Source organism: Tachyglossus aculeatus, chromosome 20, assembly GCF_015852505.1.
Source record: "Tachyglossus aculeatus isolate mTacAcu1 chromosome 20, mTacAcu1.pri, whole genome shotgun sequence".
NCBI lineage: Eukaryota > Metazoa > Chordata > Mammalia > Monotremata > Tachyglossidae > Tachyglossus > Tachyglossus aculeatus.
Window position 1 is genome coordinate 14,988,914 of NC_052085.1, and position 13,982 is coordinate 15,002,895.

General features: G+C 46.5%; 1 protein-coding gene across 1 annotated transcript in view; it reads right to left on the bottom strand.

Moving 5' to 3' along the window:
* Positions 1 to 13,982, bottom strand: part of AFF3 (AF4/FMR2 family member 3) — a 318,921-nt gene that overhangs the window by 47,791 nt on the left and 257,148 nt on the right. Inside the window, exon 9 of the mRNA XM_038761937.1 lies at positions 8,296 to 8,336. Within this exon, the coding sequence (XP_038617865.1) occupies positions 8,296 to 8,336 (41 nt within the window). The remainder of the gene's footprint in view (positions 1 to 8,295; positions 8,337 to 13,982) is intronic.

A 13,982-nucleotide genomic window follows, 5' to 3' on the forward strand; every position in this document is an offset into this window, starting at 1 on the left:
GGGACTTGCCAGGGTATGGGGCAGCCAAGCACCAAACGCGCAGCCGTGGAAGGAACCGGCTTCCTCCGTTTACCTCTGAGTGAACAATAATCATCATCATCATCATCAATCGTATTTATTGAGCGCTTACTATGTGCAGAGCGCTGTACTAAGCGCTTGGGAAGTACAAATAATAATGATTGTGTTTTTGTTAAGCACTGAGTGCCAGGTGCTGTACTAAGTGCAGGGGTAGATACAAGGTAATCGGGTTGGATACGGTTCCTGTCCCACATTGGGCTCTATGTCTTAATCCCTGTTTTATAGATGGGGTAACTCAGGCCCAGGGAAGTGAAGAGACTTGCCCAAGATCACACAGCAGACAAGTGGTGGTGCTGAGATTAGAACTCAAGTCCTTCTGATTACCAGGCCCATGCTCTAACCACTAGGGCCATGGGTGGAGAAGCTCTAGCTCTTTTACTTTTTTAGGCTCCCTTCTGGGTCGCCCTGACTTGCCCTCTTTATTCATACTCCCACCTCCAGCCCCATAGCACTTACAATAATAATAATGATGTCACTTGTTAAGCGCTTACTATGTGCCAAATACTGTTCTAAGAGCTGGGACAGTTGCAGGATAATCAGGTTGGAAACAGTCCCTGTCCCACAGGGGACTCACAATCTTAATCTCTATTTAACAGATGCGGTAACTGAGGCATAGACATCATAATGATGATGATGATGATGATGATGATGATGATGGCATTTGTTAAGTGCCTACTATGTACCAAGCACTGTTCCTAGCACTGGGGTAAATATAAGGTAATCAGGTTGTCCCACCTGGGGCTCACAGTCTTAATCCCCATTTTACAGATGAGGTAACTGAGGCACAGAGAAGTTAAGTGACTTGCCCAGAGTCACACAGCTGATAAGTGGCAGAGTCGGCATTAGAACCCACAACCTCTGACTCCCAAGCCCATGGTCTTGCCACTGAGCCATACTGCCAAAGGGCACACAGCTGGCATGTGGCAGAGCTGAGATCCCCAGGCCCATGCTAATTTATGTCCATAGCCGTAATTTATTTATTCATATTAATGTCTGTCTCCCCCTCTAGAAGAAAAGCTGGTTGTGGGCGGGGAAGGCGTCTTTTTATTATTATATTGTTCTCTCCCCCAAGCACTTAGTACAGTGCTCTGCACACAGTAATAAACCTAAAAAACGGTTAATACTGTTTTTTCCAGCTATTTCTCCTCCATCTCTTCCCATCAATCGTATTACCTCTAAAGCCATGAAACATAATTCTTGGGAAATACTGCAGGTTTGGCTGTCCTTCCATAATCCTCCCAAGCTGTCTAAACAATCCCGGTGCCCTTTCTCAGTTCTGTGTCTGCCTCCGTTTGAGAACAGGAGTTCAGTGACTACAAGGCAGGGCCTTTAGCATAGGTAACTGAAGTGGTATTTGTTAAGTGCTCACTCTGTGCCAGCCACTGTACTAAGCTCTGGGGTGGATACAAGCAAATCAGGATGGACACCGTCCCTGTCCCAGGTGGGGCTCAAAGTTTCAATCCCGTTTTCCAGATGAGGTAACCGAGGCCCCGAGAAGTGAAGTGGCTTGTCCACGGTCACACAGCAGACAAGTGGCGGAGTCGGGACTAGAACCCAGGTCCTTCTGACTCCCAAACTCGGGCTCGATCCACTAGGCCACGCTGCCTGTCCTGGTTTTGGCCTGGGACAGGCATCAAATGGAGCAGAAGCTCTGCCAGTCGAGCACATCGTTTGGCGGGCTGGCCGGAAGGCTGGCAGGAGCTCTGCAGGGATATTAGTCACCCTCTTGCACAGCGACCAGATACCCTGAAAAGTAATGGCACTTTTTTAATTAAGCGCTTACTATGTGCAAAGCACTGTTCTAAGCGCCGGGAAGATTACAAGGTGATCAGGTTGTCCCACGTGGGGCTCACAGTCTTAATCCCCATTTTACAGATGAGGGAACTGAGGCACAGAGAAGAGAAGTAGCTGGGTGGAGGCCCTCTAAGTCAGTAGAGCAAGCTAACCTTTCAGTAGGACGTGAGCTCATCTGGCTTCTGTTTTCAGCAATTAAAGAGTGGAGAGCAAACTGAATCCACCCCTTTCAGTGAGGACCTTCGAAAGGGCAATTACTCCTACATGGCTCAATGCCTACCCCGGAACCATGACCTAGTGGAAAGAGCTCAGGGCAGGGAGTCAGGAAACTTTTTTTTATGATGATGATGGTATTTGTTAAGCGCTATGTGTTAGGGTTATGGGGTAAGCACTATGAGTCAGGCACTACGAGTAAGAGCTAGGGGTGGATACAAGATAATCCAGTTAGGCACAGTCCCTGTCCCACATGGGACTCACAATCTTAATTCCCAAGGTCACCCAGCAGGAACGTGGCAGGGTCGGGATTGGAATCCAGATCTCCTGACTCCAAGACCCAAGCTCTTTCACTAGGCCAAGCTACCTCTCTAGAATTTCTATAGAGACTACAGTATTTCCCCAGAGAGACCACTGAATTCCCACCATGTATGAAAGCTACTGAGTTCCACCTTTCCTTCCCCCTCCCATGAATCCTTAATGTGGTCTCCAAAGTGAGTGGGGAGAGAGAGAGAGAGATTGAGGGAGAGAGAGAGATGGGGGGGTGGGGGCTTGGGCCCTTTTAAATCCCAAGCGCTGTCCCACAACCACCCTCTTACTAGGAAACCTGAGGCAGCTGCTTCTCTTGCTTCCCCATTGCTCTGGATACCCCAGAGGGGTCTCCTTTCCATCCCCCAGAAGCTTTCGCTAAATCCTGTTGGTTCGACCTCCACGACATCGCTAAAATCCGCCCTCTCCTCTCCATCCAAACTGCTATCATGTTAATCCAGTCACTTATCCTAGCCCCCTTTGATTACCGTATCATCAGTCTCTTGGCTGACCTCTCTGCCTCCCTTCTCTCCCGACACCAGTCCCCACTCTGCTGCTCGGATCATTTTTCTACAAAAACGATCAGTCCACGTTTCCTCACCCCTCAAGAACCTCCAGTGGCTGCCCGTCCACCTCTGCATCAAACAGAAACTCCTCAGCAGTGGCTTTAAAGTCACTTTGCCCTCTCCTACCTCACTGTGCTACTCGCCTACTACAACCCAGCCCGCACACTTTGCTCTTCTGATGCCAACCTTCTCGCTGTACCTCTCTGCCCGCATCCTGCCTTCCATCTGGAACGTCCTCCCTCCTCATATCCAGCAGACAATGACTCTCCCCACCTGCAAAGCCTTATCCAAGGCACATCTCCTCCAAGAGCCTTTCCTTGACTAAGCCTTCCTTTCCTCTTCTCCCACTTCCTTCTGTGTCACCCCGACTGGCTCCCTTTATTTAATCCCCCTCCCAACCCCGTAGCCCTTATGTACATATCTGTCATTTATTATTTCATATTTATGTCCGTCTCCCCGTCTAGACCATAAGCTCGTTGTGGACAAGGACTGTGTCTACTGTTGTAATGTACTCTCCCAAGCGCTGAGTACACTGCTCTGCAAACAGTGAGCGCTCAATAAATACAACTGACTGACATTCCTCTGAGAGGTCCTTGCAGCACCCTCTCCCCTAGCCAGGGCAGGGTGCTGGGCTCGGTCTTAGCATCTTCAGGGCCTTCGCTCTTGGCACTAGAAATGCAAGGCCTTCAAAGGCCTCAGGAGACAACGGACAGGCCGCCTTCCTCACTGAACACCAAAATTTCTGCCTCGACTTCTCTTCCCCGATGCCCGCCTCCTGGCTTTCTCTGCTCGGGGTGGGGAGCCCTGAACAAAAATTAATGCAGTCAATTATACCGACAGGCCAGCGGAACTGAAGAGAGCTGAAAATGCCACTCCGAAGAACTCAGTCCCCTCAGTTCTGTGTTGAAGCCATCCCATGACTTGGAAAAGGAGCCCATCTCTTCAGTTATTTATTTTAATAATGATATTGGTTGGGCCCTTACAAGGTGCCAGGCACTGTGCTAAGCATTGGGGCAGGCACAAGCTAAACAGGTTGGACACAATTCTGCACACAGTAAGCGCTCACTGGTTCTGTACACTGCCCCAAGCTGTCTGTTTCTCTGAGAAGCGCTTAGTACAGTGCTCTGCACATAGTAAGCGCTCAATAAATACGACTGATGATGATGATTGAGAGACGATGGAGCCTGTTCCCTGGAACTTTGGCCGGAAAGTTGCTTTTAGTAGCAGCTGCCCCATGGCCTAGTAGATAGAGAAGGGGCCTGGGAGTTGGAAGGACTTGGGTTCTAATCCCGGCTCTGCCACTTGTCTACTGTGGGATCCTGGGCAAGCCTTTTCGCTTCTCTGTGCCTCAGTTCCCTCATCTGTAAAATAGGGATGAAGACCGTGAACCCAACATGGGACAGGGACTGTGTCCAACCTGATTATCTTGTATCTACTCCAGCGCTTAGAACAGCGGTTGGCACAGAGTAAGCGCTTAACAAATACCTCAGTTATTGTTGTTAATTACTGGTGACGGGCGAGGGTCAAAACTGAGGAGGAGGGCTGCCCTAATGGGCTTCTTTTCTTCTTTAGGGATCGTCATGGAAATATTCCCCTCGTGCCCTGGTGTCCCTGACTGCCCAATGTCATCATCATCATCATCATCAATCGTATTTATTGAGCACTTACTGTGTGCAGAGCACTGTACTAAGTGCTTGGGAAGTACAAGTGGGCAACACATAGAGATAGTCCCTACCCAACAGTGGTCTCACAGTCTAAATGGGGGAAACAGAAAACAAAACCAAACATACTAATAAAATAAATAGAATAGATATGTACAAGTAAAATAAATAAATAGAGTAATAAATATGTACAAACATATATACATATATACAGGTGCTGTGGGGAAGGGAAGGAGGTAAGATGGGGGGGATGCAGAGGGGGACGAGGGGGAGAGGAAGGAAGGGGCTCAGTCTGGGAAGCCCTTCTGGAGTAGGTGAGCTCTCAGTAGGGCCTTGAAGGGAATGTCAGCCAAGTGGGATTCAAATGAGCAGAATTTGAACCCGAGGCTTTGGCAGATGGCCAGACTGGGATTCTGGACTGGGATGCCTCTTAAAGGCTGTAAAAATAAAGGCATTTCTGGAGTTGGGAGTGGCTGTTTCAAAGGATGATTATCTGCCCCTTGGAAGCCCCTGGCTATTCAGGCCAGCTGAAGAGCAGATAGTCAACCAACTGCTTGCTTTTGCGTTTAGCCTTATTTTTTTTTTTCATAGAGCTAATACAATTTTCCCCAGGAGCTCAGATTTCATGCCCAAACTGATGTATTCATGGGAAATTAAATTCTGATTTGATAAAAGCTGGGTCCTGGCAAACAGGGTTGGAGATCTCAGAGAAAACATGAATTCCTTATCTGTGGCTGCAAAGCACCTGGCTAGCAATGTGCTCACTGGCTTGGCCTTTCAGCAACAGAAGGAAGCGATCCAAGGGAAGGAATTAATTTCTCAGGCTCGGAATTTCCTAGCGCTTCGCCTGCCCTAGATTTCAGGATGGATCTCCTGCTCCACTGTAAAATGCCCATTTGCTCGGCAGGCTAAGGCAGTTTAGAACCTGATCATCCACTATTTAATTCACACCAGGAAGGTTAATCAAACAGTGAAACACTTCGCCAGCTGCACACATACACAGTGCTCAGCAAACAGTAAGTGCTCAAGAAATACCACCGATCGGTTACTTGATTGACTACAGTTTCCTCTGTACAGAGAGAGGCAGCGTGGCCTAGCAGATAAAGCTCGGGATTGGGAGTCTGAGGACTTGGGTTCTAATCCCAGCTCTGCCATTTACCTGCTTGTGACCTTGGGTAAGTCACTTAACTTCTCTGGGCCTCAGATCCCTCACCTGCAAAATCCATCAATCAACGGCATTTATTGAGCACTCACCATGTACAGAGCACTGTCCGAAGCGCTTGGGAGAGTACAGAATCACAGAATTAGCAGACACTTTTCCTGCCCATAAAGAGCTTACAATCTAGAGGATTGTAATGTAAACGGGGATTCGATACCTGTCCTGACTCTCATCTAGACTGTGAGCCCTGAGTGGGACCTGTTCATTTTGCATCTACCCCAGTGCTTAGTATGTAGTATGTACATAGATAGTGCTTAACAAATATTGTTATTATTACTACTATTAATAATAATATTCCCAACTGCACCTTGAATATTGCCCACATTGGTCAAAACACGGTATGTCTCTTCTGGACCAATGCTGCATCTGCTTTGAATACTCATCTCCATATCTGCACACTCACACACCCACACACGTACAAAATCACACACATCCTCCATTAATTACCTATTAATCCACAAAGGGTAAGAGAGTCAGAGGCTTTTCCCTGTTTTAATAACGCAACATCATAACTGCCAAACATTTCTTCCCAAGGATTTTATTTCTCCTCCTCTCTCTGATCTCCACATTCAAAGCCCCCGTTAAAATGTGCCTACCCAATAAGCCTTTCCCGATTAATTCCCAGCCCCAAAGTTTCTTAAAACAGCCAATAGGAAGCAGCATGGTGTAATGATAATAATAATGATGGTATTTGTTAAGCGCTTACTATGTGCAAAGCACTGTTCTAAGCGCTGGGGGGGATACAATGTAGTGAATAGAGTACAGGAGTGGGAGGTAGAAGGTCACGGGTTCTAATCCCGGCTCCACCACCTGTCTGCTGTGTGGTCTTGGGGAAGACCACACACTTCACTTCCCTGTGCCTCTCCAAGGGACAAGAGTATTTTTAAAAGTAGTAATAATGGTATTTGTTAAGCGCTTACTATGTGCCAAGCACTGCTCTAAGCGCTGGGGGGGGGGGGGGGGTGCGATACAAGGTAATCAGGTTGTCCCACGTGGGGCTCTCAGTCTTTATCCCCATTTTACAGATGAGGTAACTGAGGCCCAGAGAAGTGAAGTGACTTGCCCAAAGTCACACAGCTGACGAGTGGTGGAGCCGGGATCAGAACCCATGACCTCTGACTCCCAAGCCCGGGCTCTTTCCACTGAACCACGTTGCTTTTAAGGCCTGAATCAGCCAGGAACCGGATGAGAATACCCAGGGTGAAGAATTTATAGATTCCACCCCTAGAATCCACCCCGAAAATCCTGACATCACTACACACGCCTAATTGACAGATCCTGTGGCGGGCATTTCCAGTTCTGTCCTTGATTGGCGGGTAACCATCTTTTAACCCCCTCAGAGACTACTGCTAATCAGGGTATTCCCCCATCAGATACTGCTGCTAATTAGAGCACCCTGAGTCAGGGACTGCCTCTAATTGGGGGGAGAGAGGGGTATTCCCATGGACCTTGGGACCGTAACTAACACCAGGTATTTTGGGCTCATGTTTCCTGCTGCCAGGGTAGGACAGAGTTTATGAAGACTTCATCGTCTCAGTCTCCACGGTCAAATCTCTGGGATGTTTGACGGGGCAGATTACCCTGACAGTTGGCGACCTGAGCTGCCTTTTTCAGAAGGGCCTTCCTGAACTAACAGTCCTTCGGTATTTTAAAATGAAAAATGGGTGAGGCTTCTAAGATGAGGGACTTCTAAGACCCAGGGTGTAGTTTTAGTCCACCTCCTAATACAAGCTGAAAGTGACGGGGTGCTCCTTCTAAAAATAAGTTCCCCGTGGGCAGGGAGCGAGTCCACAAACTCCGCTATATCGTATTCTCCCAAGCGCTTTGTACAGTGCCCCGCACCCAGTAAGCACTCAATAAATAGGACTGGTGGATTGGCGTATCAGGTATTCATTATTAAAATTTACTTTTCCCCTCTGTTCTTTTAGAGCAAGTGTTGCCTCTCCTCAGGAGAGGAACCGGTCTCATTTACCAACCCGAGGAAGAGAAACGTCATAGAACAAGGACATGGCAGAGGGTGGAGGGAGCCAAGACCGGTCTGGGAGAATTAAAAGCATGTCGGCGGAGAGTCTCATCGAAAGAAAGATAATGCCAGTAAACGGAGTTGGAAAACATCGACAGAAAACAGCACAAAACACACATTTATTCCTGAAAAACGAGGTAAGGCCTTGGCCTGCTCTAACTCTCAGAATTTACCGCATCGCTCATGCCTTTTTTCAGCAGGCTTCCTCAGAGCGCAACCAATTTTGCATATTCCATATGAAATACAACAACTCGGTGATTTTCTCAGTAATAAACTCCACGCACGCATGACAAATTCAAGCATGCAAAATGTTTAACATCCCAGTTCACCGTTACTTTGGGGACGAAAGCCGATTATGAGTTATATGCCACAATAAATAGGGCTCCACGTATCGCAAAGCAATTTATAGTTCATAAAAATGACAAAATGTACCTGTCAGCTAGAACGCGGAGAGTAGACCTCTGTGCTGCCTGCTGGAAGAAAGGGCAGAGATGTTTATTTTATATTCTGACTTCTGAATCATGAGCTCAATCAACACTTAAGAAAATGTGTTACACGCATTCTTTTCGTGCGGCCAAATCCAGATGAGTGGACTGAAACCTGCTTCTGTGGTGAGCCCGTTGTTGGGTAGGGACTGTCTCTATATGTTGCCAACTTGTAATTTCCAAGTGCTTAGTACAGTGCTCTGTACAGTGCTCTGCACACAGTAAGTGCTCAATAAATACGACTGAATGAATGAATGAATGGTGTGCCAAAATACCGGGGAATTGTCCCAAGCTGCCAAAGTATTTTGGAAATTAAGGAGGCTATGTGATTTTCAACAGCTCCCTGGGGAGCCAAATCAGGCTCAAGTTTCTCCCCCCTTTTAAAATAATAATAATAATAATAATAATAATAATAATAATAATAATAATAATAATAATAGCATTTATTAAGCGCTTGCGCTGGGGAGGATACAATAAACATGATAATAATAATAGTACTGAAGTGCTTACTATGTACTGTTCTAAATGCTGGGGTAAATACATTCATTCATTCATTCAATCGTACTTACTGAGCACTTCCTGTCTGCAGAGCACTGTACTAAGCACTTGGGAGAGTACAGTTCAACAATAAACACGTTCCCTGCTGACAACGAGCTTACAGTCTAGAGGGGGAGACGGACATTGATGGAAAAAAATAAATGACAGATTTGGACACAAGTGCTGTGGGGCTGGGGAGGGGGAATGGATAAAGGGAGTAAATCAGGGCGACGCAGAAGGGAGGAGGAGACGAGGAATAATCAGGGAAGGCCCCTGGGTGGAGGTGTGGAGGAGGGCATGCTAGGCCGACTGGCGCCTTTACCTCTCCCTTCCCGTTTGCCGGCACCTGTCATTCAATCGTATTTATTCATTCAATCGTATTTATCGAGCGCTTACTGTGTGCAGAGCACTGTACTAAGCGCTTGGGAAGTACAAGTTGGCAACAACCTGCCGCTGTCTCCCCACTTCTCCCCCTTTCAGTCGCCCCAACTGCTGTCATGCTTCATAACAATAATAATAATAATAATGTGGGCATTTGTTAAGCACTTACTATGTGCAAAGCACTGTTCTAAGCGCTGGGGGGGATACACAGTGATCAGGTTGTCCCATGTGGGGTTCACAGTCTTAATCCCCATTTTACAGATGAGGTAACTGAGGCTCAGAGAAGTGAAGTGACTTGCCCAAGGTCACACAGCAGACATGTGGCGGAGCCGGGATTCGAACCCATGACCTCTGACTCCAAAGCCCGGGCTCTTTCCACTGAGCCACGCTGCTTCTCTGCAAGTGCTTAGTACAGAGCTTTGCATGCAGTAAGCGCTCAAAAAATACGACCGAATGAATGAGCACTCCCTCGGCCCGGGAAGTCCGGAAATCCAACACGGAGTCCAGCTTGGGCGGGACTGGGGTGAGGTCATATTTGGGTTCCGAGTCGTCCCTCCATCCATGCGGGGACCGTTTCGAGGGGCGCCCCTTAGGCCCCGGGCCCTGGGCCGCATTGGGGTCTAAGAAGAGCCACATATAGCTCCTCCCAACCCAACGCTGACTGATCCCTGCTGATTTTTCTCCCTCCCAATCAATCAATCAATCAATCATATTTATTGAGCGCTTACTGTGTGCAGAGCACTGTACTATGCACTTGGGAAGTACAAGTTGGCAACATATAGAGACAGTCCCTACCCAACAGTGGGCTCACAGTCTAAAAGGGGGAGACAGAGAACAGAACCAAACATACTAACAAAATAAAATAAATAGAATAGATATGTACAAGTAAAATAAATAAATAGAGTAATAAATATGTACAAACATATATACAGGTGCTGTGGGGAAGGGAAGGAGGTAAATGGGGGGGATGGAGAGGGGGACGAGGGGGAGAGGAAGGAAGGGGTCCACATCCTGGAAGGGAACAAGGAGGCCTGCAGCTCTGCGATCGACGAGCTTACCGTCTAGAGGGGGAGACGGACATTAATATAAATACATAATGATAAATACATAAATAATAAATAAATATCAATAATAAAAATTAAATACATATTTATTAAATACATATTTAATAAAATACATTAAATCAATTAATTAATTAATTAAATACATATTTATTAAATAATAAATGCATAAATACATTGCAGGTACGCACGTTAAGTGCTATGTTGCGCATAAATTCCGTAACGAACAGAAGTGCTGCACGATCTGACCGAGTTGGGTAGACGTGTTCCCTGCCCACAAGGAGCTTACAGTCTACATGAGCTCAAAAAAATACTTCCTTTAAAATAAATGCACATTCCAACAGACTTACCTGCTGAAAGAGTCAAGAGGAATGAGCTGTTCCCTAAAAAGCCTTAATCCCCATTTTACAAACGGGGTAACTGAGGTACAGAGAAGTGAAGGGACTTGCCAAAGGTCACACAGCACTCCCCCTCCTCCCTTCCCGCCCTCAACCTCAGCCCCAGAGCACTTATGAACATATCCGTTATTTATTTGTATAATATCTGTCCTCCCTCACTAGCCTGTAAGCTTGTTGTGTGTAGGGAATGTGTCCATTATATTGTTATACTGTACTTTTCCAAGTGCTTAGTACAGTTTCTGCACACGGCAAATGCTCAATAAATATAACTGATTAATTGATTGAAAATGGCTGAGCCAGGATCAGAATCCAGACCCTTCCGGGCCTGTGTTCTCTCCACTACACCATGCTGCTTCTCAGAAAACCAAAGGACTAACTGAGAATTAGTATTATTGGCTCAAACACAACAAAATTTAGAGGGAGTATCAAATGTGTCATGAGCAGTCCTGCTATTTAGGGAAGGATTATGGTCAGGATCACTAAATGGGAGGCAGCGGCCTAGTGGAAAGAGCACAGGCCTGGGCTGGGAGTCGGAGGACCTGGGTTCTAATCTGGCATTCACTACATCCCTGCTGTGTGACCCTGGGCAAGTCACTTAAATTCTCTGCGCCTCAGTTCCCTCAGCTGCAGAATGGGGATTCAATACCTGTTCTCCCTCCTACTTAGGCTGGGAGGCCCATGTGGGACCTGAGTCATTCATTCAGTCGTATTTATTGAGCGTTTACTGTGTGCAAAGTACTGTACTAAGCATTTGGGAGAGTACAATAGAGAAGGAGGGTGGCTTAGTGGAAGGAGCACGAGTTTGGGAGTCAGAGGTTGTGGGTTCTAGTCCCAGCTCCTGTCTGCTGTGTGACCTTGGGCAAGCCGCTTAACTTCTCTGTGCCTCAGTTACCTCGTCTGTAAAATGGGGATTAAGCCTGTGAGCCTCACCTGGGGCAACCTGATTACATGTCCGCTGTGTGACCTTGGGCAAGTCACTTAACTTCTCAGAGCCTCAGTTCCCTCATCTGTAAAACGGGGATGAAGACTGTGAGCCCCACGTGGGACAACTTGATCACCTTGTATCCCCCCCAGCGCTTAGAACAGTGCTCTGCACATAGTAAGCGCTTAACAAATGCCATTATTATTATTATTATTATTATTATCATTATTATTATTATTCTCTGGCCCTCAGTTCCCTCATCTGTAAAATGGGGATTAAGACTGTCAGCCCCACCTGGGACAACCCGATAACCTTGTATGTCCCCCAGCACTTAGAACAGTGCTTGGCACATAGTAATCGCTTAACAAATGCACTATTATTATTGCTCTTCTACTGTACTCTCCCAAGCGCCTAGTACAGTGCTCTGCACAAAGTAAGCGCTCAATAAATACAACTGACAGACTCTGGGCCACCATGGGGAAGTAGCCAGAAGGGCATTGTTCAATGGCAGGGCATTCCACCAATTACAAAACCTCCTCTCGTGATTTATTAGGCTTCTAATATGTCTGCATGTATTATCTACGTCACAGTGCAAGAAAATGGGTGGCTCTTAGTACCAGCTATTGCATTTCCTACAATTTTAATAGCCTGGTCCTGAATGTGCCATTTAATTTGCATTTTATTCCACATCATTAAAATCTTTACCGAGGCCATCAAGGAAGGAAACGAGAATAGGTTACACGTTCTTCAGAATTCCTCAAAATAAGGGGCAGTGCCCTTTTTTAAAAAAGAAAAAAAATAAGCACGATGGTGTTAGATCAGAGGCTGGTATCACAATTCAAAAGCCTACAAAATTTATGAGTGTTTTTAAAGAAACCACTTTGGATTTTGCATTTTATTTTACCTCTGGAAAATAATGAAATACATAAACAGATTCGAAACTTTACTGCTGGGGATGAAACAGCTAAGAAAAAAGAATTACTTAGGTGACTCATGAAAAACTATTCCCAGTAAATTCGATGAATTGTCCAATTTTACTTGTTCAAGAACCATAGATTACAAGAAACGAGGCTTTATCTCCCCACTCTCCCCCACCAAGCACCTCTTCCTCTATGCTATTCACCACAAAATGGGTTATGGATACACATAGGAGGATATTTCATCGATCCGCCCAGGGTTTATTAATCATTCATGAAATAGTCTAGCAGCAGTCCAACTCTACAAGGCAAAATAAGTTTTCTGCCGGCGGTAATCGTTTTCAAGATCTCATTCTCTGGAGATTACAACTCTTCTCGCCGTCGTTTATTACCACGAGCCGGGGCTCGGGAAGCACGATCAGCTGATACTCGGGATTCGCCGTGAGTTAAATGGGCTACCAAAAATTACTTGAGGGGGTCACACATTGCAATCCGTTGTGGAAGGGAAATCACAGCGGAATTGAAATGCCTTTATTGCACTTGGGAAAGAGCGGAGAGTAGGGAGCGAACTCACGGTTTTCTGGAGAGGCAAGTGGAAGAAATCGAATGGGGAGCAGAGGAGAACATCTGAGTTTCACAGGAGCCCAAGAGACTCTGTGTTCTTAGCCAGCTGTCATTCATTCATTCAGTCATATTTATTGAGCGCTTACTGTGTGCAGAGCACTGTACTAAGTGCTTGGGAGAGGACAATGCAACAATATTCAGAGAGCTGGCATCTCACTGTGCATTTTGTTAAACGGTGATCATGGACTGATTTTTAGACTGTGAGCCCACTGTTGGGCAGGGACTGTCTCTATATGTTACCAATTTGTACTTCCCAAGCGCTTAGTACAGTGCTCTGCACACAGTAAGCACTCAATAAATACGATTGATGATGATGATTGATGCCAGCTAAATGGGAATGGTACATGGCAGCATGGATTTTGAAGAGGATATCCTTCCGGGAAAGCTGGCTGGCCTAATGGACAGAGCACAGGCCTGGAAGTTAGAATGCCCTGGGTTCTAATTCTGTCCTCGCCACTTGTCAATCAATCAATCAATCAATTGTATTTATTGAGCGCTTACTATGTGCAGAGCACTGTACTAAGCGCTTGGGAAGTACAAATTGGCAACACATAGAGACAGTCCCTACCCAACAGTGGGCTCACAGTCTAAAAGGGGGAGTCTAAAAGGGGGAGTGGTCCCCAAATGCGCTTCCGTCTTGTCGGCGGTGACAAGTCACTTCCCTTTTCTGTGCCTCAGTTACCTCATCTGTAAACTGGGGACTAAGACTGTGAGCCCCATGTGGGACATGGACTGCGTCCCAACTTCATTCATTCATTCGACCGTATTTATTGAGCGCTTACTTTGTGCAGAGC